This window comes from Onychomys torridus, chromosome 2, assembly GCF_903995425.1.
Source record: "Onychomys torridus chromosome 2, mOncTor1.1, whole genome shotgun sequence".
Taxonomy (NCBI): Eukaryota; Metazoa; Chordata; class Mammalia; order Rodentia; family Cricetidae; genus Onychomys; species Onychomys torridus.
In genome coordinates, this window is record NC_050444.1 from 152,775,860 (window position 1) to 152,802,519 (window position 26,660).

A 26,660-nucleotide genomic window follows, 5' to 3' on the forward strand; every position below is an offset into this window, starting at 1 on the left:
CCTCCCCAGGAAACACGGTGGCTGAGTGACAATTTGTTGCCACATTGGGGAGTAAAGTCAGTCTGATCACCAGGCAGGGGGAGTTATATGCGGTCATAGCTGGGTTATCATGCCAGATATCGGAGGGTGGGACACTACATCACCCATCCTTTGGTCTACACGGTCACAATAGGAACCAGGTTTGACTCATGCATGGTCCAAAGAGGAAACGGGGCAGGAGATTTTTTTGAGATTTGTGGATTAAAAGGGTGAGGGAGGCACTATGCTAATTTCTATCTCTGAACTCTCTTGGAAAGCAGAGTACTGGGGCTTCTAGCTCTCAGCCCTCAGCCTTCTGCTGTGCTGAAGGGGACTTAGAACGTAGTGGGGATGCGAGGTCAGGTGATGAATTTTGTTTGTTTTTTTGTTTGTTTGTTTTGAGGGGCAGTGCTGGTCTTGAACCCAGGCCCCTGAGCTTGCTAGGCAAAGTGCTCTTCCACTGAGCTCTAAATGTCCCGCTGTGACTACTGATAGTCATTGTTGGGACAGCACTGTGATGTTTGCAAGCAGCTGGGGCCGTTTTGAGGATTGTGAATGGGGAGAACAGAGGTCTGGTCCTGAGCTTGGGGGCATGTGCTCACCAACTGAGTCACGTGGCTGTGCCACTACATCCCCACAATACTTGGAAGAAGATCCATGGAAAGGTCTACGGTCCTTGCTTCCCCAGGCCTCCTCAAAGACAAGGTCTAAGGTTGCTGACATCCCTTGGCCACATTTAAACTCTTTCCCACATCCTTTCCAATCCTTCACACCAAAGACAACAAAAATTTTGAATGCTCACAGGAAAGGTCTTCTTATGAGGGCTGGAATATGGACCCATTGTAGTCATCAATAAGACAGGTGTCATGTTTGGGACAGTGAGGTTGTGCACTTGGGACATATATTCAGTATTAGAATTTTATCTATGGGCTGGAGAGATGGCTCAGCAGCCAAGAGCACTGCTGTTCCAGAGGACCCAGGTTCAGTTCCCAGCTCCCTCTTCTAGTATCCTCAGGCACTATACACAGACATACACTCAGGCAAAACACTCAACACTTTTTTTTTTTTTAATGTGGCTGAGCTAGGTATGGTGGTACATGCCCTTAATCCCAGCACTTAGGAGGCAGAGGCAGGTGGATCTCTGTGAGTTCGAGGCCAGCCTGGTCTACAGAGTGAGTTCTAGGATAGCCAGGGCTACACAGAAAAATCCTGTCTAAAACAAACAAACAAACAAACAAACAAACAAACAAAAAGTGTCTGGAGAAAAAAGAGCCCCCCAGAGAGGGCTAGGTTGACAAGACCCAATTGACAGATGGATTGTAGTATTTGAGAGTCTGAGCAGTTCTGCTGTAAAAAACTCAGGGTTGAAAAGATATAGAAAAGATGCAAAGAGTGCGCCACATCTTGCCTCCAAACAAAGGGTGCTTTCACTCACTCGGGGTTAACTATTAAGTTCAGCTATTTGCGTGTGCGCTAAGTATTTGAGTGCAGATGTGGTAATGGTTGCAGAATGTGCAGTTGCCTGTCTGTGCTGGGAGGCTGGCCTTCATGTCCTCACTGCAGGGGCAGCTAACCTCTGCCCAGTACCACCTTTGAGTAGAGCACAGAAGGAAGGGAACGTGCCGGGCAGTGGTGGCGCACACCTTTAATCCCAGCACTTGGGAGGCAGAGACTGGCGGATCTCTGTGAGTTCGAGGCCAGCCTGGTCTACAGAACAAGTTCCAGGACAGCTAAGACTAGAGGAACATTCTAAAAGCATTTGATGCTTAATTGCCAGTTATTCCTGAGATTGTGAAGGCGTCCAGTTTGTCTAGCGTCTAATCACCAAGGCCTCTCTACTGCATTATTACATTCCGTCATTAACGCCCTTCACTCCTCCACATGCATTACTGTAGTCGTCTTCATTTCCGCTTTCACCGTCTCCTCCCCTTGACTTGAGCGCTTGCACAGCATCACAGCACATCTCGACCTGGTGGCTCTGCAGTTCCTGTTGGAGAGCTAAGGAGAGCTAAGTGTTTTTAGCTCTCCAGCACACAGTGTGTCCTGAGCTGTGCATAGCACTTAGGCACGTGAGCCGCCAAGGTCTCCATTTCCACTCATCTCTGCAGAGAAGATGGTCTCTTCTATGAGCCTACCTTCTCCCAGGCTATGTGCCAGTTGGAGCTGACCTGGGGATCTGGTGAGCCTTCACATGATGTGTCACACACTCCTGCCCTGCCTGGACTTCTGGCAACAGAGCCCTGAGTCGGTGGCTGCCTCCCTCAAAGCCACCATCGTCTCTAGGCTTGCGATTGTGATTTTGTTTTCTTTCTTTCAAATAAAAATTCCCAGTATTCAGTGTACAGTGCAGTTCTGTAAATTTTTAGTACCTGTACAGAGTTGTATAACCATAACCATAGTCCAATTTGAGAATGCTTCCCTCACCCCGAGAAGAACCTTAGACCATTTCTACTCATCTTCCTTTCCACCCGCCCCAGGGAGTCACTCGTCCATTTCATGTATGTGGATCACGTGGATTCTGTTTTAAAGTAGTTGCTAGCATTTGTGGGGCTGAGAACTGAACCTAGGACCTTATGCATGCTAGGCAAATGCTCTGCCACTGAGCCATATCCTTAGTCCCTAACGTAATTATTTTGCTTTGAAAATAATATCTATCAGAAAACATTTGCAAGCGGTAGGGACCAGGCTGTCAAACTGTATTTTCCACAAGTAAAACACAAACTCTTGCATTTACCATTTTTTCCTGATTGTATGTATGTATGTACGTAATATGTATGTATGTATGTATGTATGTATGTATGGTGTGATCTCTGTAAAAAGTAAGGCATTGCAAAAATATAAACAAACAAATAAATAAATGCAATGCCTCTCACCTTTTTACAGAGATCACACCATACATACATACATACATACATATTACGTACAGACATACATACAATCAGGAAAAAATGGTAAATGCAAGAGTTTGTGGGTTTATTTTATTTATTTATTTATTTATTTATTTATTTGGTTTTTTGAGACAGGGTTTCTCTGTGTAGCTTTGTGCCTTTCCTGGAACTCGCTTTGGAGACCAGGCTGGCCTCGAACTCACAGAGATCCTCTGCCTCCCGAGTGCTGGGATTAAAGGTATGCGCCACCAATGCCCGGCTGGAAGAGTTTGTGTTTTACTTGTGGAAAATACAAAAAAAAAAATAAAATAAGAGATTTGTCAGGTTTGGTGGTGCATACCTGTAATTCTGTCACTGGGAGGCTGAGGCAGGAGGATCATTTTCAAGGTCAGCCTAGGCTATACAGGGAAACTGTGTTGAGGTGGGAGAGAGGAATAATTTACTCAGCATTCCCCTTTATGGGCAAAACCTCTTTTACATTTTGGTGTTTTCCCCGTCTTCTCTGAACCTATTTTTTAGCAAAGCAAATTTTCCACCTCTCCCAACAGCATCCTCTAACAGCCTTGGAAACTTCCTGTTAATGATGGCAGGTTGCAGTGTGTTATGTTATCATTGTACAGTACTACACTTGTTGGAGATCAAGCTTGCCTTCACTTTGGGCTGTTACACATATTGCTGAAATGAACATGTTTCATGTCAGAGCCTCTTAGACAATCTTTATGAATTCCTGAGTCTCAGGGTTGGTGTCCTTACTCTTAAATTGTTTTTCTTCCCAATTGGAAACTTAGTTGCAAAACTGCTTTCTCGCTATCTTGCCTGCATTTCACCTAGTCCTTCAAAAGGCTTCCATGGTGGTTGGCTCCGGACCTCAGGGGCGGCTCTGTTACATGAGGCTGAGGTAGGGAATAGCGAACTGACCTCATGATGCCAGGGGCTGTGGGACGGCAGAGGAGCCGTGCACTGTCACAGAATTTTGCTGTTTAGACAATAGTTTGGCCCTTGGCAGTTTGGTTTTCTAATGTTAAAGATCCTAACACAGTGTCTGACACTCCAGAACCATGTCTGTTCAGTATTGATTCCTCTGGGTTTTTTGTTCGTTTGTTTCCAAGACACCTGGGGAGCGGGTGAAACAGTCCTCTTCAGGTGTCGTCATCCCCACCCCCCAGAAGGGTTTCTTTGCATAGCCTTGGCTGTCCTTGAACTCACTCTGTAGACCAGGCTGGCCTGGAAAGAAGACCCGCCTGCCTCTGCTTCTCAAGTGCTGGGATTAAAGGCGTACACCGCCATCGCCCAGTGGTCCCCTGCAGTTAGAGTTCTGGTGACGGCAGCCGTCAGGCATCAGTGTGCTGCAAGGGCAGACATGCTGCTTTGCCGCCCTCTGTGGTAGCTGCTCAGTGAGTGAAGTGGAATGTGTGTGCTGTGCCCCTCTCCCTACCCCATCACCCTGTCTGCAGGCCGTCACCCTGTCTGCAGGCCGTTCCTCTATGTCTGTCACGGAGGCTCCTCTTCCTGCCCCAGCCTGGGCTGCAGTGACCCTGTGTACACCCTTCCCTCACTTGGAAGCTGAGTCCCCGAGCAGATGGACTCATGTGTGCCACCAGGGCACCCCAGTCCCTTCCCTGCAGGGTCTGGTCGGCAAGACAGGCAGGAGCCGGACGCACTTGCTGCTTTCCTGCTTGTCACGCAGCAGCGCTCTGATTTCAGCGTCTTCAGAGCCTTGGAGTTTTGTGTTTTGTTTTGTTTTGAGGCAGGAGCTCACTGTGTAGCCCCAACTGGTCTGAAACTCACAGATATCTATTTGCCTGCCTCTTTCTCCTGGGGTGGTCCCCAGGTGGCCATCAGCAAAGACCGGAGTGGCCAGTGCTGCGGGGCTGTGTAGGGGACCGGGACTTTGAAGTAACGGAAGTCCCCCAAGAGTCTGGTGCTTTTTAAGAAACAAAGATCTTAACTCAAAATTCCTGCCACTTGATAAGGGCTTTTTCCATTCCACTCCAAGTGTGTGTGGCCGCATCCTACAGGAATAGGGTGTCTGGTAATGGTTTTAAAACTCTGATGTCCACCCATGGGGCTGAAACAGCCCTGCACTTCACCTGTCTTTTCCTCAGGTTGTGTCCACTTCATGTGGGCAGGTAGTCACCACTGAGACCTACCTCCATGTTCCATACCTCCTTGAACTTGCAAGGTCTTGGAGGGGCTCAGTCAAGAATAAATCTGGCCGTGAGCAAAGCTGTGTTCCATCTTTGATTGGAACCGGATTCCTACCCTGCCCCTTGCTCTGGAATTAATCTTCCTGTGTGAATGAGCTAAGCCATGCTCCTCAGCCAGAGGCCACAGGGGAAACCGGAAGAAAGTGAGCGAACCTTGCTGGTGAAGGTGACGGTCTCCTGGGTCAGCCCCACTGGGGACTCAGGCACAGCACCGAGTCTTCTTTTTGGAACCACTCCTGGGTTTCCGAGCAGAGGAACAGACATAGCCCCTGGCATGGTCCTCCGGCCCTGTGCAGAATCTCTCGGGAGACAGCACACAGACAGACCAGGCCCCTGCCCCATAGAAGCCAGGGGCATCAGCGGTGGGAAGCCTAGGGGGGTCATCTTGGGAACCTTCCTCCTTTCCCTCAGCATGTTCTGGCTGCCTTTGGTTCATTTTCTAATAGAATTTTCTCATTACAATCTGCCTTCCCAAAGCTGCGGGGAGCATCACATTGCTGAGGTGCACAGGGGAGGTGAGGGGGCAGTGAGGGGGGGTGCCCCCTCTTCCTGCCTGAGTTGTGCCCAAAGCACTGAGCTGTGCATGTTTCCAGAGTACAGCATCTGCCTGCAGCCTGCATGTCCTGTCAGAGCCTGCTCTCCAGCTTTTCCCCCGAGCAGTTATCCCAGCTGGCAGAGCTGTGACAAGGGTCTCCATAAGTGTTCCCACGATCCTGTAAGTAAGGAGTGTGACCTTGGAGCCATGGGCCTGGTCCCTCTCCTGCCAGGGGAGGTGGTGGGAGGTAAGAACAATACTCAGATGGATGGATGGATTCTGTCTGGCCCTCTGCAGAAAGCTGAACATTTGTTGGCCATACAAACACTTGTTCTCTGGGGAGTCAAGGGTTAGGAGGGGAAAGTGAGTTGCCCTCTGCCTATCCCTGAGCAGAAAGCTGAGGAAACACCCCCATCCACGTTCCTGAACTCAGCCCTGTTCCATCTGGTTGCAGAATTTATGAGCTAACTATCAGACAAACTTGGCAGAGTGAAGCAAAGATGTTTTCTCTTTTTGTCATGAGTGAGTGAGTTTTGAAGCTGACTTTGCTGAGGCCCCTGGATAGCCGTTTATCTGGTTTCCCTGTGCTGGGGTGGGGGTGGAGGGATCCTGGGTAGATGCCTGTCTGATGCTACAGTACTAGGACATCTTTTGTGACAGTAACCCTACTGCCCCTGGTGAGGTGTCCTCTGGTGTAGGACTTGTTCTTCACACCAAGTGAAGTGTTCTTCTCACTGCAGATGGTGTGCAGGCAGCTCGGACATTCACAGGCCCAAGAGGCAGAAACAGTCGAGGCTCTGTGTATTGTCTTTCTTGGAAATCGTTCCAACACTAATTGGGAAAGTATGTCTCCCAGTGCTCTGTGGGGTTCTGTATTTAGCCATCTGTAGGTTAGCAATCTACAGTGTAGAGGTAATCAGGGGCAGCACCCTGGTCTTTCCTTCCAGTCTCTTCCTTTCCTGGCCTCAGGCATGTGGCATTTCTTACCTTTACGGAAAGTTATGAGACTGATGGTCATGTTTTGAGCGGTCAGAACTGGATGGAGGTCTAATCCCAGGGCCTTGTGACTGCTAGAGCTCCAATGATTGAGCTGTATCCCCAGCTGAGGCTGTTTACCTTTAGTGAAAGTGGTCAGATTGGCAGATGCATCGGATGAGAGTTTATCTGCCTGGGCATGGGAAGTGCCATTCTGAGGAACTGAGTGTTGGGATCTGTAGAGATGTGTTCTCCTGGCCTCCCAGCAGTCCCTTCACACAGGTGCACAGAGAGATGCACAGCCCAGACCAGCAAGCTTGTCCAGTCCCCTGTGTTCTGGCCGTGGAAGTGTCCAGGCTCATGGATCTTCGGGCCTCCAGGGCACAGTATCGCCTGTGGTGTAGAGTCCAGTACGGTTCCCTAGAGGTGGCCAGAGAAGCCCTTAGTTTGAAATGTGAGACTTTACCTTCTCATTCTTTTTCTCTCCTGTTGACTCATGGCCCACATATGTACTAGTCACCCCCGTTTCCTCTCTAAAGAATAGCACAGAGCAGAGATCACCACGATCCTTGTCTTCTGGGGAGACCTGAGCTTGAAGTTCAGAGGCTTGCCCGAGGCCATGCACACATACCTGGTGGGGTCTGAATTTGCTGACCACCTCTGTACTGCTCCTCACCTAGGGTGTTGTCTGCTTCCTCTGCAGCTCAGTGGTACCAACCCAGATGTTGAGTAACTGACTACTCCTCCTGTGGAAATGTCACAGAGAGGTGGCAGGGTCTTAGGACAAGGAGCATGAGTTTACTTAGGGCTGTGTGTTACAATCCCAAAGAGGCAGACAGAGCCCTTGAGCTTGCTGGCTAGCCCCCATAGCCTACTTAGTAAGTCCCAAGCCAGTGAGAGGTCTTGTCTAACTAGTAAAGTATGTAAGGTTGTCCTCTGGCCCTCAGTGTACGTTTGTGCACATGCACATGTACCTATACACACACACACACATACACACACACACACACACACACACACACACACACACACAGCTATAGCTATATTTTTGCTGATTTCTCTGTGGCTGTGAGGTGGAGGCTGCCATTTTGGTTTAGTGGAAGCTGCTCTGACCTCACTAGGCTGCTTTCGATGGTAGTCGGATAGCATGGTCCTCAACAGCATTGCCCAGGATTGAGCTTAGTTCCCGATCAGCAGGACATTTTGGAAGTGGGGCAGGGGAGGGTGGGGTTGGTATCTCCCTCTCTAGTTCTTTCTGCCCATTCAGGGTGTTTGACTCCTTCCCTTGACAGCTTCCTTTGAGACACTGCACTCAGCATTCGTTCCAGAACAGAGGGTGGGAGGGCTTCCAGCCTCTGCTGGGGTGGCTTGCTGACGGGCCAGCTCAGATGAGCCACGTCTGCAGATGGAAGGCTATCTGGGCACTTGGTAGAGATTGCTTTGGTCTAGCTGAAGAGGCAAAATGACAGCCTTTGACAGAATGGATTTTTCAAGCCCTTGTTGGAGGCTACCTACTTGTGTAACTTCAGGTAATGTTAACTAGTAAGCAGAGGACAGGCGTGGCTTGAATTCTGCGTAGAGACATTGGAGCCTGGCCTTTGGACATGGTTTTAGACTGTGGATTTCTTTACAGGCGCTTCTTCAATACTGCCTTCCAGTGACCCTGCATGGGAGATACTGTGGTTATTTCCATTTAACAGATGGAAGAGTTAAGGCTCCAGAAGGGACAGACTTGTCCAGACCCCCACTGCCAGGACTTGGCAGGTGCAGGCTTGACACCCTCCACTGTCTTGCTGCTGAGGTCCTGTCTGCCAGCCAGAGATTTGCCAGGCACCTGTCGTGGGTCTAGAACAGTGAAGATAGGAAGTATCTTTTTTTTACATCTCCCTGCCCCGTGGACCCTGGTGTACACCAGAAGAGAGGAGTACCAGGTCTTAGTTTAAATTTGCAAGCATGCCTGGCAGTGGTGGCACACACCTTTAATTTCAGCACTCAGGAGGCAGAGGCAGGTGGATTTCTGAGTTCAAGGACAGCCAGAGCTACACAAAGAAACCCTGTCTTGAAAACCAACAACAGCAAAATTACAAGCATGTCACATGTTGGTAAGATATTGCATTGTAGGTTTCCATCAGCAGAATAGCTTTGGTGACATGGTGGGGGTGGGTGTGAGGGACTGTCCTTTCAGGATTCTGTTCCGCTTTTCTGTACCTGTAGTTGACAGTTCGGTGTGGTGTCTAACCTTCAAGCTGGGACACAGAGAGAGCAATTCGCAGAAGTTGGGTACAGTCTTCCAAACTTTGTCACATATGGGCCTGGGGAGTAGGAAGAAGTCACCGAGTGTAGAGATGCATTTGCCTAGAGCGCCAGCGTTTCACAGCACACAGTACAGCAACTCTACTGTTACCCATACACTCAAAATAGCTAGTAGAGGGGACTTGGAATGGCCCTGCCCGAGAAGTGGTGTGTTGGAGGTAGTAGATAGGCCTTGGTCTGATCAGTACATGTTGTGGGTGAGTTTAAAAGTTAAAATACGTTTTAAAATAGACATATGCTATTGGTTTATTTTTCCTGTGCTGGGGCTTGAACCCAGGGCTTCATGTGTGTTTGGCAAGCAACTTTACTGCTGAGTTACATCCCAGCCCACCCAGTGCTTATTTGATGCACAAGTATTGTGTTCCCTTTAAGCTTCCCTTTGGAACTAAATCAAGAAACAGCCCTGTCCTGTTTGTAGGTCGAATGCTTGGGTTGGTGGAGACTTCATTATCCTTCACCCTCCACATTCTTTACATATTGCTGCTTTGAGACCTTTCTGTTTGTGCTGTGGCCAATTGGACCTGATTTGTCATACCTCCACCCCAATCCTTTGAAAGCTGTGCTGTGCTTTATTGGGGTAAACCCATGTCCAGATATTACAGATTGCATCAGGCTACCTTGTGACTATGTTTAGGAAAAGGTTTTTGTCACCTGGCCACCCCTGCTACAAAAGGCATTCACTTCTCTTGGCCAGTGCACGTGTGGACCTTTTCCAAGCAGTTTTGGAATATAGGGACACTGGATTAATTGTCTGGCTTTTGAGAAGCGTCTTCTTGCATTTCTGGTGGCATTGAGGTGGATGTGGACAGCACACATGCCATTTAGTGAAGAAGTCTTGGGATTGCCCCTAATTATGTGTCTAGCTGCCAGTTGACAAAGTGGAGGCTTAGTCGCTGGTTATATGAAACCAGCCAGGATGGTGCAGAGGAGGCAGCTGGAGACATCTGTGAACCATTAATGAGCAGCCCATAGGTGATGGCGCCCTGTGGACTCTTCTGAAGGGGCCAGGAAACCATCAACCAGAGAAACTGTCTCCAGAAGGCCTTAGTGTTTTCAAGAAATCACCTGTCAGTAGTGGTGTGTGTGAGACTTGGTTGTAATCCAAGGAGACAGATTGGTGAAGGACTGCCCCGGCCCTGCCCAGCCTTAGAGAAGACTCTTGCTGTTGCTGATTGGTTCTGAGCCAGCAGCAGCCTGTTCCTGGAAGTTGATGTACCGAGTGGAGCCTGTTGGTTCGCGGCCTGTGTAGATTGTTCGGGCGTGGAGGCCGGTCGTGTCATAGTGCTCTGGTTCCAGGGCAGGTGGCCTAAGCCTCCTGGCTCCCTTTGCTTGCCTGTGAAACTGGCGCCGCCATCCTCCCCAGGACATGGGCTGGTCATCAGTGGCTCGCCAACAGATGCCATGCTACTGTCTTTCCCTTTTCTTTTGAAATTGGTTTGCACGTTGAATATTAATTTCTTTCTTTCTTTCTTTTTTTTTTTTTGAGACAGTTTCTCTGTGTAGCTTTGCACCTTTCTTTTCTGGAACTCACTTTGTAGACCAGGCTGGCCTCGAACTCCCAGAGATCTGCCTGCCTCTGCCTCCCAAGTGCTAGGATTAAAGGCATGCGCCACCACTGCCCGGCTCCTCGAATATTCTTAACGATGAGCAGTTCACCTGAAAACTCAGAGTGGTCTGAGTCGTGTGCCCTCTCCTCCCCTCTCTAACTTCCGGTGAACCCAGGACCTGCCTTTCAGTGCTGTCCTGGTCAGGGCTCCTGACAGAACTTCCACCATACTGTTGGTTGAGGAAGCAAGCCCAGTCTTGTCCTTCAGTTTCTGCTTATGACTAAGCAGGTGGGAAAGCACAGGTGCAGAATGAAGGGTTTGTATCTGGGTCCCAGTCTTGAGTTGCAGGCCAATCTGGGCCACAAGTTGCCTCATTTAGAAGGTTTGGAGACTCCCGTCAGTGTAACAGCTCCGTGTTTTCAAGCCTGGCCGAAGCAAGCTACAGTGTGGATTCTGCTCCAGGTCAGCCAGCTGGCATAAGCAGGCCCAAGAACATGCTGGTGGAGTCTGGCAGAGCCAAGCACTGACTCGTCTGTTGTCATCTGACCTGGGTGTTTCTCTTCGTTGCCATCCCTGTTGCCTTAGTATGTCCAAGGCATGGAAAACAGACAGCCACCTGTAGAAGTGCTGGTTGGGAGTTGCTTCAGCACACAGGACATATGTGTGGGTACATAGGTGGCCACCGTCTGTGTGTAGAAGAAGTGGAGGGTACAGGAAATAAGGGCAGCTGCCTTCCACTGCAGGTAGAAGAGCCCGAAAGTAGACCTGCTTGCTGAGAGCAGAGTCTACCATTGTCAGGAGGTGCCAACACAGCTGTCGCTCCTGAGACTCTGGGACCTGTTCCTTTCAGAGAACTCCGCCTGTCCACCAGGTTTGCAGAGTGAATTCCAGTCCCCAGGAAGAAACTACCCAGAGTTCTGCAGGTGGAGGCGGAGGCTGCAAATGGAAGCGCAGCTCCAGCTCTTGTGTGTGACTCAGTCCGGGTGCTTCAGTTCCTAAAGGACCGTGTAGGAGAAGGGCCATCCGTGGTGGCTCGGGAGCAAGGCGGGAGCTGTGCGCAGGCTGCTGAGTTTCCGCTGGAGTAACACAGTGGAGAAGCACAGGGAAGTTGCCACTGTTGGGTCAGATGTCTAGGCACCTTGGGACTCTTCTAGGCCTGTTACAGTGGTCCGGTTTAGATAACCTCCCAAGGCCGTGTAAGCACTGGCAGATAGGGAGGTGGTTTCATAGTGCAACATTTCTCAGCTGTAACCTTGGGACAAACAAATGGGTCTAGAAGCTTCAGGGAGCAGGCTGCAGAGTGCAGAAGATCGAGGAGGATTGCAACTGTGGAGTTGGTCCACCCTGTCCTTCTGTCCTCCTCATTGCAGCTGTAGGGAGCTGTTGGTCCTCATACTGCGTGGCACACAGGGCTTTCAGGCCTGTCCTCTATTGGCGCTGAGTGACTTGGCAACTTCAATGACACCCTCCTTCCTAGAGACTTGGCAGCCCATGTGGAAAGCCTGTGTCAAATAGAACCAGGGAAGAATGGGCCCTAGGGTGACAGGAGGGTGTCCTGGCAGAGAAGCCCTGTCATTATGTCCCAGTGAGTTCTATGTGGGAAAGATGTGCCGTCAACATGACATTGCTTCTGCCACCATGCTGGTCACTTTAAATAGTTAATTTTTTTGTCAAGATAAGGCACATGAGCTAGCAGGTCAGGCTGTTCAGGGACCTGAGCTCCTTCCTTCCTGAGGCATCATCATTGTCATGATCTAAGACAGCGCTAGATGGTTCCTGGTACGTCACACGATGTTTGTGTTAGCCTGTTTTAAAAGACGTCAGTGAGCTAGCCATAGCAATGTGCAGTAGACCCCAGGGAGGTACCAGCCAGGCATTGCTTTGACCTCTTTACAGATGGAGACAAGTGCCACCCCGAGGGTACTTTGTTGTGTCTGGCCACGTTCATCAGTGTCCCTCCCAGGGGCAGCCATTCAATAGAAGAATCACTTTTCATTTTATGAAACCAAAATGTGCATTTTTCTAGAGTGACCTGGCGCAGAGGCTGGGTTTGCCCTCAATCTCTCCCAGATAGCCCCCAGTACAAACTGTTCTAAGTCCCAAGTCAGAAAGCAGATTCTGTTTTTAAACAATTGCTTGCTGGGTCACGAGATCATCTGAGGCCAGTCCTGGTTAAGTGAGACATGTCTGTGGTAAGTCAGCCCAGCCTCCAGGCGCCAGCAGCGCCCCCCCCCCCCAAGTGCTGTCTGTGAAGTGAGTGTTCACTAAACCTCCCAGGAATGTAAACCGAGGCACCAGCTCTGCAGGCTCCAAGGCCTCCAGGGTTGTTTACATACAGATCTTCTATAGTCTACATCTGCCCTAACCAGTCAGGGAGACCAGGTCTAATCCTGCCTGGAAATAGTAGAACTGTGAATTTCTGGTTCTCTCTGGAGTCAAATATGCCATGTTTCAAAGGATGCCCAGACCACATGCACTCTGAACTTCTCAACCCACCTCCTGTCTCCTAGACACCACCTCACCCTCTCAGAGTTCAGCAGACTGCTGTGGAAGCAGAGGTGGGGAGAAGGCCCTTTGCTGGTCTTTTCTGCACAAAGCTCATCTCTAGTCAGACTGCCCCCCAGTGGTCAGCACAAGAATCTTTGCATAATACGGTCATCCAACAAGATTGCCCAAGGCCTGGTGTCTCTAAAGTTTCTCCAGCCTTTCTGTGGGTTCTCAGCTCAGGATCATTCTGGCCAGGTCATTCTGGCTTAGGGGCTTGTATTGTAATCATAGGGATAGCCAGTCCGGGGCTCAGGGCCGGTCTGGGGCTCAGGGCCGGTCTCTTTCATAGGGCCTGAGATTCTCATCTGCTCTTACCTATCCTCTGCAGTCACTCAACATTAGTCTTGCTGTAGGATTGTTCAAACAGTCACAGACACACTCCACTTCCAAGAAGAAAGCGGTATGGACACAGTGGGTACAGTAGGGGGCGAGGATCACCAGGCACGTTGCACAGGGTAGAGTGCCTAGTTAGGGCTGATTTTGGAAAATTAGTCTCCTGTGATGCAGGTGTTGACATTTCTCTGTGGAACTCTTCAGAAACTTCTAAACCTACACAGAGCAGTGGATTTTAAAGTTAAGAATCCAGAGAACATAGAGACGAAAACACCACTGATGCAGTGATGGGGCTCTAAGCCAGGGCCCAGGCTAAACAAGCTCTGAGTGGCTTGGGAGTAACTGAGTACAAGTCAGTCACGATAAGGCCCAGTCACCTCCCACACCGGATCCCAGCTGCTCCTCCCCTCCCTGTGCTGTGCTGGCTCTCAGGACAGGAGGGTTCTCATCAACCCTCCCTTCCTTTCCTACTGCCAAGGTGCACTATGGCCCTGCCGGTCCCTCAGGAGCTGCCTGGGGTACAGTCACCGCCCCCCAATGTCCCTGGGAGTCTTCTGGGCTTTATCAGTGCTGGGATAGTGTGTGTACTGTGTTCAGCCGGGGCTTATCACAGGCTGGGACATGCCTGGCGCTGGGTGTCCCCTGCATAGGTACTTATACGCTTTCTTTGTTGATGATTTCCTGGGGACTTTGTCTCTGTGTGTGCTTAGCAGGGCAGGTTTAACTGCAGAGGACTGGATGACACTCTGGTGTCCGTATGCTCCAGGGGATATTTTAGCCTGTGGTATTTTATTTGACTGTTAGTTCTCGTCCATGTGGACATTATTTTTCTTGTTGCCAGGCATGTTAGGCAGTTTTGTGACCTTTTTTTAAGCCATGTGAAAGCCAGCAAAAGCCAAATCTTTCCTACCTCTGCTGATGTCCTTCAGAAGCTTCTGCTCTTACCCTTTCAGACCCTCAAGCTCTTGTCCTGGCTGATTTTTTTTTTTTTTTTTTCCTAATTGATTCTGATTTTTTTACTGCACTGTAAGCTCTGTAAAGACCAGGGTCTTTGTGTTCACTACTTAGCATCAAAAACAGAGCTTGTTTCCTAGGAGACAATAAATAATTATTGAGTGACTAATTGAGTGGGCAGAGAGTTGTGGAAGGTGAAGTGAAGTGGCCTTTCTTTGGCTACTTCCTTTTCATCCCATCCCATAACCACCAGTGTTCTGGGAAGGAGAGCCCAGAAAGCTTGCTTTCTGAAGGAGGGCATTTGGAAGAAGCCATGTTAGTCAAGGGGCTGCAGTTTGGAAAAAAAAGGAAGTAACTGTGGAGGAGGACAGCCTAAGAGATGGGCATGGGCACAAAGGTTAATCACTCCGTTATGCTGTGCCTGTGTCTTCCATGTCCTTTCATGTGCACATCCCACAGCAGGTGGCTATTTGGACAGTTCTGTGATAATTATGACTAAATCTCATATATCAGGCCAAGTTCCGGGCCTGGCCCAAGGTTGGCACTCAATGCCTAGTTGTCGAATTGTGAATCAAGAATGATGGTTTTATAGATGGGCAGGGGAGAGGGACCCAGCCATGTATCTTCATGTAGAATGAGGAAGGAGGGGTAGGATCCATCTAGGAGGTATCTCAGAGGGCAAACAGGCTCAAAGCCAGGCACAGATTGAAGTCACACAAACATCTAGCTACAGGAAGGAGGTCCTCTGCTGCATCTCATCCTCACTTGCTCCTGGGGGTTTCCTCTTAGTACTTCATTTAGGAGAGCTAGAGAGATAGCTCAGTGGTTATGAGCACTTATTGCCCTTCAGAGGACCCAAGTTCAATTCCCAGCACCCACATGGTGGCTCACAACTGTCTGTAACTCCAGTTCCAGGGGATCTGACACCCTCTTCTGACTTTCATTGACACCAGGCATGTGCAGGGTGCATAGACATACATGCAAGCAATATATCCATACACATAGACTAAGTCTAAAAAAATTATATACTTGGGTATCTGCTGACTCCGGCAGTAACAGGTTAGCACAGTTAGAAACTTCACAGCATGTCTTAAGACCTGGACAAGGTCATCTCCATCTTCTGATAGCTGTGTGACTCTTCATCGTTCCCTGGGCTGCCACATTAGTTTGAGGTGCATAAACATCCATGTATGACAGACAAGTTCACTCATACCTTATGAAAGGTATGGACCTTGTAAAAATGGGGGCATCTCCTGGGTTGTCTCCCAGGGATCCCCTCACCTTAATCCTGTTTTCTTCGTGTTCTAGGTGCCGTTTCCCTTAGGACCCCTTGGACTTGGGATGACTCCTAGCTAGTGGCTCCAGTCTGCTCTAATTTTAACTTTTTACAGGCTGTCAGTAGGCTTTCCCATGTTGCTTCACTTATGGGAAGTATTTAGTCATTTCCTAACCTAATGAGAGTTAAACATCCTTAGCCCCAGAAATTTGTTGTGACACGTTTCCAATTAAGATGAATTGGGACGAGCACTGAGTCCTCCTGAGATTGGCGGGCAGGAGTGGTGCCTGCCTGCGGGTGCAGTCTGGCTGGTTGAAAGGAAGGCCTTCTGCAGAGGCCCCTTGGGGTGAGCAGGAATGGCATGCTGGGGTTTTGGGGTACGTGAGGACATGGCAGGTCCTGCAGAAATCATTTCTGGGTGAGAAACACTAGCTTTAATTGACTCAGAGTTTCCGTTCTTTCTTTAAAATTACTGTGTTTAAGTGTGTGCATGTATGTGTATGTATGTGCATGCTCAGAGGCCAGAGGTGTTAGATACATTGGAACTGGAGTTGCAGGCCTTTGTGAGCCTCCTGATATGGGTGCTAGGAACAGAATCAGGTCCTTTGCAAGAGCAGTGTGAACTCATAGCTACTGAGCCATCTCTCCAGCCCCTGCCCAGTCCTTTATTTGGAGGCAGGATCTCGAGTGTCCCAGGCTGGTCTCGAGTTCATTATATAGATGAGGATGACTTGGAACTTCTGAGCCTCTGTCTGCCTTCCGGAAAGTGCTAGAATTGCAGATATGTACCACCATACTCTTGGCTTATGCTGGGAATGGAACCCAGGGCCCTGCACATGGTAGGCAAACACTCTACCAGCTGAGCACATTTCTTGCTCCAGGGTTATCATTTCTGTGAGGGCAAAATGAGATTGAACATGCTGTCTAGTTGGTGGCAGCAGGAAGATGGGAGGAGTATTATAAAATAGTGATGTCGTGTGTGTGTGTGTGTGTGTGTGTGTGTGTGTGTGTGTGTGTGTGTGTCCGTCCCCAGAAGCCATTAGTGTAGTGGATTCCCCTGGAGCTGGAGTTGTAAGTGGTTGTGAGCCACCTGGTGTGGGTACTGGGAATTGAACTTTTGTCTCTGGAAGACCAACACATGCTTGTAACCTTTAAACCGTCTCTCCAACCCTTAGATCAAGTTTTTACATATGTGAGGCCTGAATGATATTTACATAAGATGCTCCAGGTTTTAAACACATACTGCTGCTGTGTGCTGACATCCCGTATTCATTATTACCGAGTCACCATACTGTGACTGTCCCATCTCATGCACACATGGAAGCTGATGGAGGTGAAGAAACCTCCCCAGGGTTCCAAGTCAATGTGTGTGTGTGTGGGGGGGTGCAGACCTGGAAATGGAGTTGGTCAGCCCACCTGTGCTGTACCCTGACATGTTGCAATAGCTTTCAGTGCCTGTGCGCCAAGTCCATACTGCTGTGGCCTTGGCAACGTATCTTGCCGTAAAAGTGGATGTCACAAGCAAGAAGTTCATGAGGACCGAATGCCTCATTAAACAAAAGCAGCCGCACAGTTGGGAGTATTTTGTTTTCTTTTCTTGAGTTTGTTGTCTAAGAATAAATGATCGTGTATAACCATCTTGAGCAAGGGACAAACTTTTTTTTTTTTTTTTTAAACAATCTGCCATGTATGTATATGTGAAAATATAATTAGCTCCAGTTAGCCGTGTGCCAAGTCTGGTGGATACAAAGTGGGCCCCTGCCCCACACTTGCTGTGGTTGGTCGAGTCTGGATGGCAATAATCCTCAAAGGTTGTGGCTCATTCCAGCCAGATGTGGCATTCTGTGGATTCCTGTGTGTGTTTTATGAGACCCTTTGTTCGGCCTGCTCGGGTAGTGCCTTCAGAGGTCCTGAGGTGAGCTGGACCAGTGCAGGTATTTATTAGATAGGAATCAGAACCTCTTCTTGATGCTGGGGACTCCCAGGGCCACCTGCCCTCAGAATGTCCCACCCTCATCCTGATCCTCACCCTTCTCTTGACACACTTTCCTCACTTAGTTTCAAGGTGCTGGAACTTACTTCTCTGTGCTGGAGCCCGCTGTGCACCAAGTTTCCTTTGCTCTACACTGGTCTTGCCTCACTCCTCCTCTTCCCCTCCCCTCCCCTCCCCTCCCTCCCCTCCCCTCCTGTCCCTTTATCATTGCTCTATGTCTACAGTGAGTGGTACACAGTGGCCCTCAGTGAATATAAGTCAGGGGAGTACCAAGCAGCAAACTCTGAGACTTTGGAAGGTGCTCAGTGAGTAAGAGTGGGTTTTACCCTTCAGTACCCTAAGACAGCAGTTGGCACAGTTTATTATATTTTACTGGCTAGAGTGAGCCATTTTAAAGTTAACTCATTTATTTGTGTGTGTGCATGTGGCAAGGTGCACTTGTGGAAGATAGGACAACTCGTGGGCAGTCAGTTCCTCCTTCCGCTGTGCCAGTCCCAGGGATTGAACTCGGGTTGCCAAGCTTGGTGACAGATTCTTTCCCGCTTAGCCATCCTGCCACAAGCTCTTGCCTGTTTGGTATTTTAGGCCTTAGACCGCTTTTCAGAGAGGCCGGGGAAACTCAACAGGCGTTGGTTAACTGACTGACTGAATGACGAGCTTGTCATCTCATTACACACCTTGGCCCTGCCCGGTTCTTCACTTCTTTCTGATGTGGAGTTTGTCGGGGCCTCCCTGGCCTGGCGGTGTCACATGATAATGTTCATCTTTGGCTTAGAGCAGAGGTAACCCGAACTTTCTCCAAGAGCCTGTGGGAGTCAGCACCTGTAGCTGGGAGCTCTGCTGCATCGGAGTACTGAGAGGGCTTGAAGGAGCCTCCATCTTGCCTTCTCCCCTGCAGGATCGCACATAGGCAGGCTGCTCTGGAAAGGGGGCAGACTGTCTGCACAACATCCCTCCGGGCTGCAGACTCAGAAGAGCCTGGCAGAGGGTCCATTGCAGGCTCCTTGGGTCTCAGAGTACCATGAGGAAGCAGCATCAGAAGGAATGAATGCCTTTTTGAAGGAGCTCTTAGTGTTGGCAGGAGTGACTTAGATGCTTGTCTTTTGTTCCTCCACAGAGCGATCAGCAGCTGGACTGTGCCTTGGACCTAATGAGGCGTCTGCCTCCACAGCAGATCGAGAAAAACCTCAGTGACCTGATCGACCTGGTACGTACCTTCTTCATGTGGTTTCCCTCGAGGTCAAGGCGCATACTTGCTTTCTTCTGTACTGCTCTTTGTGTGGAATTCCAAACACAGGAAACCTCTTCCCTCCCAAGCCAGACCCCACCACTGGGCTCTGAGATTCCTTCCAACAGAGAGAAGATGAGTTTCATATGGTGGTCTTTCTCTGAGCCCATCTGTATTGATATAAAGTCCAGAATAAATGTTGGTTATAAAGTTAATTATGACCCCTTCCCTCAGTTACATTGATTACATTTTTCTATAAGCTTGCATGTAGGTCACACTTCTCCAGACATCCACTAAGAAAGCACCCCAGGCCCCCATGTTGGGTGAGCTTCCTCAGCCAGCCCTATACCAGCAGTGTCCTTCCTAGCTTGAAAGGTTTAGCAACAGAAAGTTTTAACACATCTGTTTTTAAAGTATTCAGCTCATTTTTAAAGGTTTTTTTTGTTGTTGTTTTGTTTTTTTTAACGTATAAAATAATTGGCTTTAAGACAATGCCTTGGATGAGCTGGCACTGAAATAGTACATAAAAAATACTAAAATGCTCAACATTATAAACCCCAGGAGTGATTGAAATCAGCTCCCAGGAGCCCTTCCAGCTTACAGAGATGATTTAAAGGGTTCTGGGACCAAGTCTGTTTTTCCCATTGTGTCCCGTGTCTTCCTGGACGTGGAGCAGTGAGGCATCATTTAAAGGGGGTTTTCGACCATTCATCTGCTCTGGTGATTTACTTTTATTCCGTTGTCAGGATTCAGAATGCTTTCACCAGGAAAACAATGCGATAGTAGGAGCTTGCCATCAATCCCAGATAAAACCCTGCTAGCAGCCAGGAAGGTCCCCAGTGCAGCCATCTCTGTTTATAGGGCCAGCAGCTCCAGCTGCGAGCAGGTGTGTGAGACAAGCATGGAGCAGCGGAAGGAGCTGTGAGCAGGAATTGCAAACTGTTCGGGATGTGAGAAGGGGATGATTTCAGGAGGTTAGTGGCCCTGTGAGAAAGCCAGCCACAGGTGCCTTGTGCTGGACTTGAACAGAAGGTGGCTGTGACAGAGTCTCAGGGTGTGTATACATATGTGCATGCCTGCTCGCCGTACATTGGGGTGGCACAGACATCCAGAAGTCAGACTTGATGTTGTCGTGACTGTCCCATCCACCACTCTGAATGTTTCGCGCAGGATGTCCGCTGCCTCTGTTGTGTGGCCTTATTTAGTCCTCAGCAGTCCTATGAGGCAGCTCTGCCAAGTGCAACCTGGGGAGTATTGGCTTTTTCTTCAGCAGTCTATAGCTGACCCTGTGTGGACGAGGCAGGCCAAAGTCAGAGATATGATCGGCCCCCCTCCACCTCCATCACACACACACTCTGCTCAGCTTCGGCAGCTGTCCTTTGAACTCTAACTCTTGTGAAAGTGTGCTTAGCTGAGGTTCATTTCAGTTGGCTAACTTAGTTATTGCTGTAGTTTTGAAATAACCCTAACATGGGAGCACGGGAGGATGAACACATATTTCTCTGCCTGCTCTCGGTGGTTAACGGGCTGTTTTGTTCTTATGGCAGCTGAAGCATCGGATTACAGCTGTTGCTTTCCCCTGAGACCCCATCACCACTGTCTCGGAGACGTGTGTGTGTGTGTGTGTGTGTGTGTGTGTGTGTGTGTGTGTGTGTAGCTGTAGACGCCAGTTTCCCTCAGGTACAGGAGGGAGCCACAGCATGATAGGGAGGGAAGGCGGGGCTGCCAGCTGCCTTGTGCCAAATGCTGGGTCAGGGTGCATGGGCACAGGGTGGAGCGGCACAAACTGCATCTGTCCTGGCACCGGGCTGCACTTCCCTTCCTAGTCTGTCTTCTACCAGGACTGTACAAGAGAGATGTAGAGTTGTTGACTGTGCCCAGCAGTTAGGGTTTGATCTTCAAGGGTTACATACATGGAAGGTTTGATCCCCTTCTCATGGATCTGTTGGAGGCACTGAACCTTTAGGAGGTGGGGTCTAGTGGAAAGAAGTCAGCCTTATGGGACAAGACAGCGGAGGAGGTTCCTGGGACCCTGGCCTCTCCTCCTTTGTTTGTGCTCCACATAAGCTGAGCAGCGTCACTCCACACACTGTGTTTCGATGTTTGGCCTCCTCACAGGCCCAAGAGTCCCAAAACCAACCAGCAGTGACAGAGAGCTCTGAAGACCCAAGCTAGAAAAATGTGACATGGTCTCACTTTAAGTTGTGGCGGAAATTTGGTCACATAATGGAAACTTTGCATGCCACTGTGTCCCTATGTCTGAGCACAAAATTTCCGTTTCTCTATTTGATTTTTTTTATAATGACCTTTTGAAGATTCATGTGCCTAACCCACCTTTTTGAGAAACTGAAGCTGTAGGGAGGGAGGTGGTGTGGTCAGGTGGCATCAGGAATGCTGGTCTCTCCTGCTCTTTTTTTTTTTTTTTTAATTATGTATATAGTGTTCTGCCTGCTTACATGCAGAAAACCAGAAGAGGGCGCCAGATCTCATTACAGATGGTTGTGAACCACCATGTGGATGCCGGGAATTGAACTTAGGACCTATGGAAGAGCAACCAGTGCTCTTAACCCCTGAGCCATCTTGCCAGCCCTCTGCTGCTCTTTACTGGGCTCTTTGGTCACCTTTGAGTAGGCTCACCCTAGCAAGAGATTGAATGTGCATGTCTTTGTGGTGTGCCTCAGCTCCCCTACTACTGGGGTCAGAGGCCTAAGCTACCATGCCAAGGTCTATTTTAAGTTGTCACACTTTAAAAATATTATATGGGGCATGAAGGGATTCCTTTCTTAGAGCTGGGCCTTTCAGGATTAGCTTCCATAGCTTCATGGCATGTCTTGAAAGGTGCCGGCTTGTGTGAAGCCAGGCTTGAGGTCACCTACCTCCACTCTGGACAGCAGACCCCTGTCAGAGAGTGGGTTGGGGATTTGGGGTGCTTACTCCTTTTTTTAATTGAAGCATGATGGATGTCAAGATAGAAATGAGGCGTGACTTCTCAACAGATTAGGGTCCAGTGAAGCATGGCTCGTTAAAGCCACACCACCATGCTGCAGAAGCCATATGTGAAGCATGGCCTGGTTTCAGAGCCCCCAGTGTGCAGTCCATGTGTATGGAGCACTTGGGCTGCCTTTCTGCTGGGTCCTGTGATCGACTGTGGAAGTCATTTTAAATACATCCTTTTCTCATTGTGGTTTTCTCCTGTTGTGCTTGGGGATAACACTTTTTCCCTCTTGAACTAAATTTGCAGAGCCCTCTTACTCTGTAGGAGTTGTTCTGTGTCCTGTTGTGCTTGGGGATAACACTTTTTTCCTCTTGAACTAAATTTGCAGAGCCCTCTTATTCTGTAGGAGTTGTTCTGTGTCCTGTTGTGGTTCTGAAGTCACGTGCAGTTTGAGTTTTTGCCCAGAGCTGTAATTTCAGCAAACTCACACTGCCTGTGGCCACGTTTCCATTGTCTGGAGTCAGGGATTTTAGAGGGGCTCACACAGGGCTCACAGCACTCCTGAGTGCTCGCCTGCCCAAGCCAGTAAGGAAAGGAGCTGTTCTTGAGGTACAGCTCCAGTTTTGAGACTGACGAGGATGTTGAGGTTTGCCTGTGGTCCCCTCCATGGAGCTGTCCCATCTACACAAGGTCGAGTTACAGGGTAGCATCAAAATGTGCCGTGTGCTTAGCAGCCCGGTCACCATGGCAGCCTGGTTTGCCCTGCTGGGTCAGCTCTCTTCTTCCCAGCACCACAGCCTTTGCTGCTGCCTTGGGATTCTGGTCCGTGCTCTGGTTGGTGGGAAGTGACCATTCTCTGCAGATGGCCAGGGCATCATTTCATTACATGCTAATTCCACTGTGCTGGAGGGAAGCCGGCTGCGATTGGTTCCTAAGTGATTTCAAAGATACCTGCACCCATGTGGGCCAGGGGTCGTGTGGTGGGAAGGAGCCAGGGGTCATGTAATGGGAAGGTTTCCCTGGACCTCTGTGGCCTTTCTCTGCACACTAGCAGCTAGAGTCAAAGCCTCTCTGCTGGGGTATATTTTGAGCTCTGAGCTGAGGAAGGAGTTTGTTTCTGCAGATTGGCACCCACCAGGCCATCCGTCCTTTGCCTTTTTAGGACCACACCAAAAATAGCCATTGATCTGTTTTACCAGGCCTGGAGGCTCAGCTCGCAAACATCAGTCACTGTGTTTTGTTTTGTTTTTTAAATTCTTACCTTTCTTCCTTCCTATAGTAAACCCAGAGGCTTCATTCTTGGGTGTTCCCAGACTTACTCAAACAAAGGGAAGACCTCAGAGCTGGGAGAGCTGCTGGCCACCCTGGCCAGGCCTAGGGAAGAGGTAGAGGAGGCATCTTGATACTTCTCCAGCCTGCTGATAACCTGACCAAGTTTGTTCTAGTATATTCCTCCTGACGGCAAGCAGATTGGCCACTCTCCGGAAATAGAAAGGGCCACGGGGGTGGGGTGGGGGAGGGGGGGGGGGGGGGTGGTGGGATGGGCTGGAGTTAGGGGACTTCCACTCCAGCCCCAGCAGTAATTGCACTTGGGACTGCTCCCAGAAATTGTCCAGGTGGCATGAGGTCTGCAGGGGCATGGTGGGACAGGACTGGTCAGAATGGCTGGATATGATTACACCTTAGGGCCACAGAGAACATCTGTGTTTGGTGTTGGGGGCTGTGATGAAGGGGGCCAAGAACCTTCTAAAAAGTATCCTCAAGTATCCTGTGTTACCAGATCCCCTTTGTCACTAGTGGGTAGAATTAAGCTTAATACTGTAGTTACAAGCTAGCGGTCAGCAGATTAGTTGGTGAGTGCTAAACATTGCTACTTTTCACTTAGTTTTGAATAATCTGGAAGCTCCATTTCCAGTATTAGCTGGAGCTCATTCTGTCGCTGGTGCAGAGACCACCCATGCCCTTGGAATCTTAGAGGTCAGGCGTGTTCTGCTGCTGAATCACCATGCTCTGTTGTTTACCTTCGCTACCAGCATGTAAGAGTCTAGGCAGCGATGCGAAACTTTCCCAATGCTGCGACCCTTTAACACAGTTCCTCATGCTGTGTGACTCCAACTGTAAATTATTTCGTTGCTACTTCATAACTGTAATTTTGCTGCTGATATGAATCATAATATACATGTCTGTTTTCCAATGGTCTTAGGCAACCCCCATGGAAGGGTCATTTGACCACTGGGCTGAGAACCGCTGGTCAGGCGGCTATTTTCCTTCTTTTATTTCAAAGACAATGTCTGATGTGGTCTCAGCTCAGGCAGGGAGGAGGTTCACTAGGTGGGTCTCCAGTGGTGGTATCTGCAGTGAGTTCAGCCTGTGCCCTGGAAGGTTGCACTTTTATTCTTGGCTCTTCCTTCCTGGGGGAATTCCACTCGCCATCACTGTGGAGCATGGTCTCTGCGGGTGTCTCCCGGAACACTGCTTCTTCACCTGTTCACGGGGGTGGGTGTTGAGAACTGCTGGACATAATTATTCTCTCTCTCGGGGTTATTCCTTGTCGGTGGGGTGCGGTTGTAGGTGCTGGTGTCAGGCCTTGCTCAGAGCTGACAGGTGGGGGGGGGGTTCTGGGAGGAGCACCTGGCTGTGGTCAGCTTTCACTCTGTGTGTCTGTCAAACAAGGTACACAGCAGGCATGCCTACCTGTGAAGGTGAAGGCTGTAACAGCTGTGCCTGCCTCCCAGATGACTCTGTGCTCCCCCCCCAACCCTCACCACCTTTGAAATGGCTTCTATTTGACTACAGCTTAGTCTCCTCTCTCCCCCCGAGTGTCCCGACAGTACAGAGAACAGATTCATGTTTGGTTTTGGCGGGGGTGGGGGAGGTGGGGGAGGTGGGGGGTTTAAATACCATGTGTTCCAGTGCATACCATGCTCACGTGCAAGGCATCTTAACATAAAAACAATGTTTTCGCCAGGCAGTGGTGGCGCACACCTTTAATCCCAGCATTTGGGAGGCAGAGGCAGGCGGATCTCTGTGAGTTCGAGGCTAGCCTGGTCTACAAGGCAAGTTCTAGGAAAGGCACAAAGCTATACAGAGAAACCCTGTCTCAAAAAAACAAAAAAACAAAAACAAAAACAAAACCCATGTTTTCTCTCTCTGTCAAAGCCCTGTCATTCCTGGGGTTTGACTGTGCCAACCTGGTAGGGGGAGTAGGGGGGTTCATTTCCTTGCCTGGACCACAATCTCTTGTGGCCCTGAACATTCTCTGGATGGTTATACCCAGGTGGGAGAATATGGTGTCCACCTTCCATCCATCCTGGATTTTCCAGGTTGTCTTATCATATTCCTCACTCTGTTCTGGGGTACCAGCCCAGGTTCTGTTGTATTGATATTTCTGAGCTTCCTGTAGGTGGCCTTGCGCTTACAGCCCCATTCTAAGGGAGAGCATTCTAGTTCAAGGTCTTCATCAGTACTTGCATACTTGGAAGGTGTGGGGAGACTTTTTGTGCCGGTTTCTGCTTTCTGCGTCAAGCAGGCAAGCTGCTCCTGGGCTCTGAAGGCTGAAGTGGCCTTGTGTCATCTGCCAGCACCACTCACTACACGATAATGGCCTGTCATGACTCCAGCCTGTCGTTGATACCGGACACTGACACTTGAGGTTTGTGTCAAGAAAAAAATGATAGGATTTGCTCTGAAGAAGAGGGGCCTTCCTGAGGCCCCCTCATCTGCCTTGCTGTCCTATAAATGTGAACGTGAACTGATTGAGTTTGAGTCCTAGTACATGCAAAGTGGGCATCCCTCATTCTATCCAATTTAAAAAAGAAATGAAGGGGGCAGACCTAGTGGTGCATGCCTTTATCCCAGCCCTGCCTGAATGAAAAAATAAGATGACAAGCAGTGGAGGAAGACTCGACACCCAGCCATAACTTCCGGCCTCCACACATGCACACACGCACAAAGAAAATAATTTTCCCTCTTGTGAGTTTAGCCCGAACAGTAAGAGCCAAGAGCCCACAGTGGTACCACAGTCCTAAACAGCTCTAGAGCAGTAACAGTGACTTGGCCAGTGGTCCAGAATATTCCTCAGGCAGGCATTTTATTCACCTTCTCTGTCACCTTTAGTCAACTACCCAGTTCACATTTGTGACTTTTCAGAGGGTCCAGGATTCAGATGGGAATTGTTTTTATTGTTCTCACATTTAGAATTCGACTCTATTCTTGGGGGAAAAAATAAGGAATGTTAGTCGGGAGCCATGAGACGATAAATTCCTTTTATGGCTCTTGTCATGGGTAATCTTCATCGTGTTCTTGTTTAATCTTAAGTCACTCTGTGAGGTGTAGATGCAAAAGCGGAAGAATTGGGGCCAAGGTCTCCTAGAGTCCATGCCTGATGTGCAGTCAGGGAGGCATCACACTGTGTTGATTCCTACTATCTCCTTCCTTAAAACAGAGCCCCACAGTAGACCATTTCTGACAGTCACTAGGCCTGGTGAACGGAAGACACTGTCTGAGCTGCCTCGTTGGCAGTCCAGAAGCTTCATTGGTAGCTTAGGCCGGTTGCTCTTGCTTTAGGCCAATAGGTTTCTGCCAGGTTGGGGCCTGATGGTCTCATTCTCTCAGCCTCAGTTCTGAAAGCAGAGGCCTGGAAGCAGAGGAGCCTCACTGTGGACACCCTTCTGTTGAGGGCACTACTTTCAGGAACCCCTTTTCCTGGCAGAAGAGGAACTGATTTCTCTCAGGTCTGAACCATACCACCTCCCTCTGTGGTAAATACACCTAGAGAGCAGAGCAGGCACCGCCTCCAGCACTGGGTCCCCAGGGCTACTGCAGCAGTGGGGTGTAGGACTAGATGGGGAGGGGGAGGCAGGGGGGGGGGGGGAGGCGTGCCTAGAAGCACTTTGAAATCTTGGGTAGATA

General features: G+C 49.4%; 1 protein-coding gene across 1 annotated transcript in view; it reads left to right on the forward strand.

Annotated features, from left to right (window-relative positions):
* The window catches only part of Capzb (capping actin protein of muscle Z-line subunit beta), a 103,555-nt gene that overhangs the window by 28,527 nt on the left and 48,368 nt on the right, over positions 1-26,660 (forward strand). The window contains exons 2-3 of the mRNA XM_036178625.1: positions 17,811-17,891; positions 18,679-18,793. Coding sequence (XP_036034518.1) covers positions 17,811-17,891; positions 18,679-18,793 — 196 coding nt within the window. The remainder of the gene's footprint in view (positions 1-17,810; positions 17,892-18,678; positions 18,794-26,660) is intronic.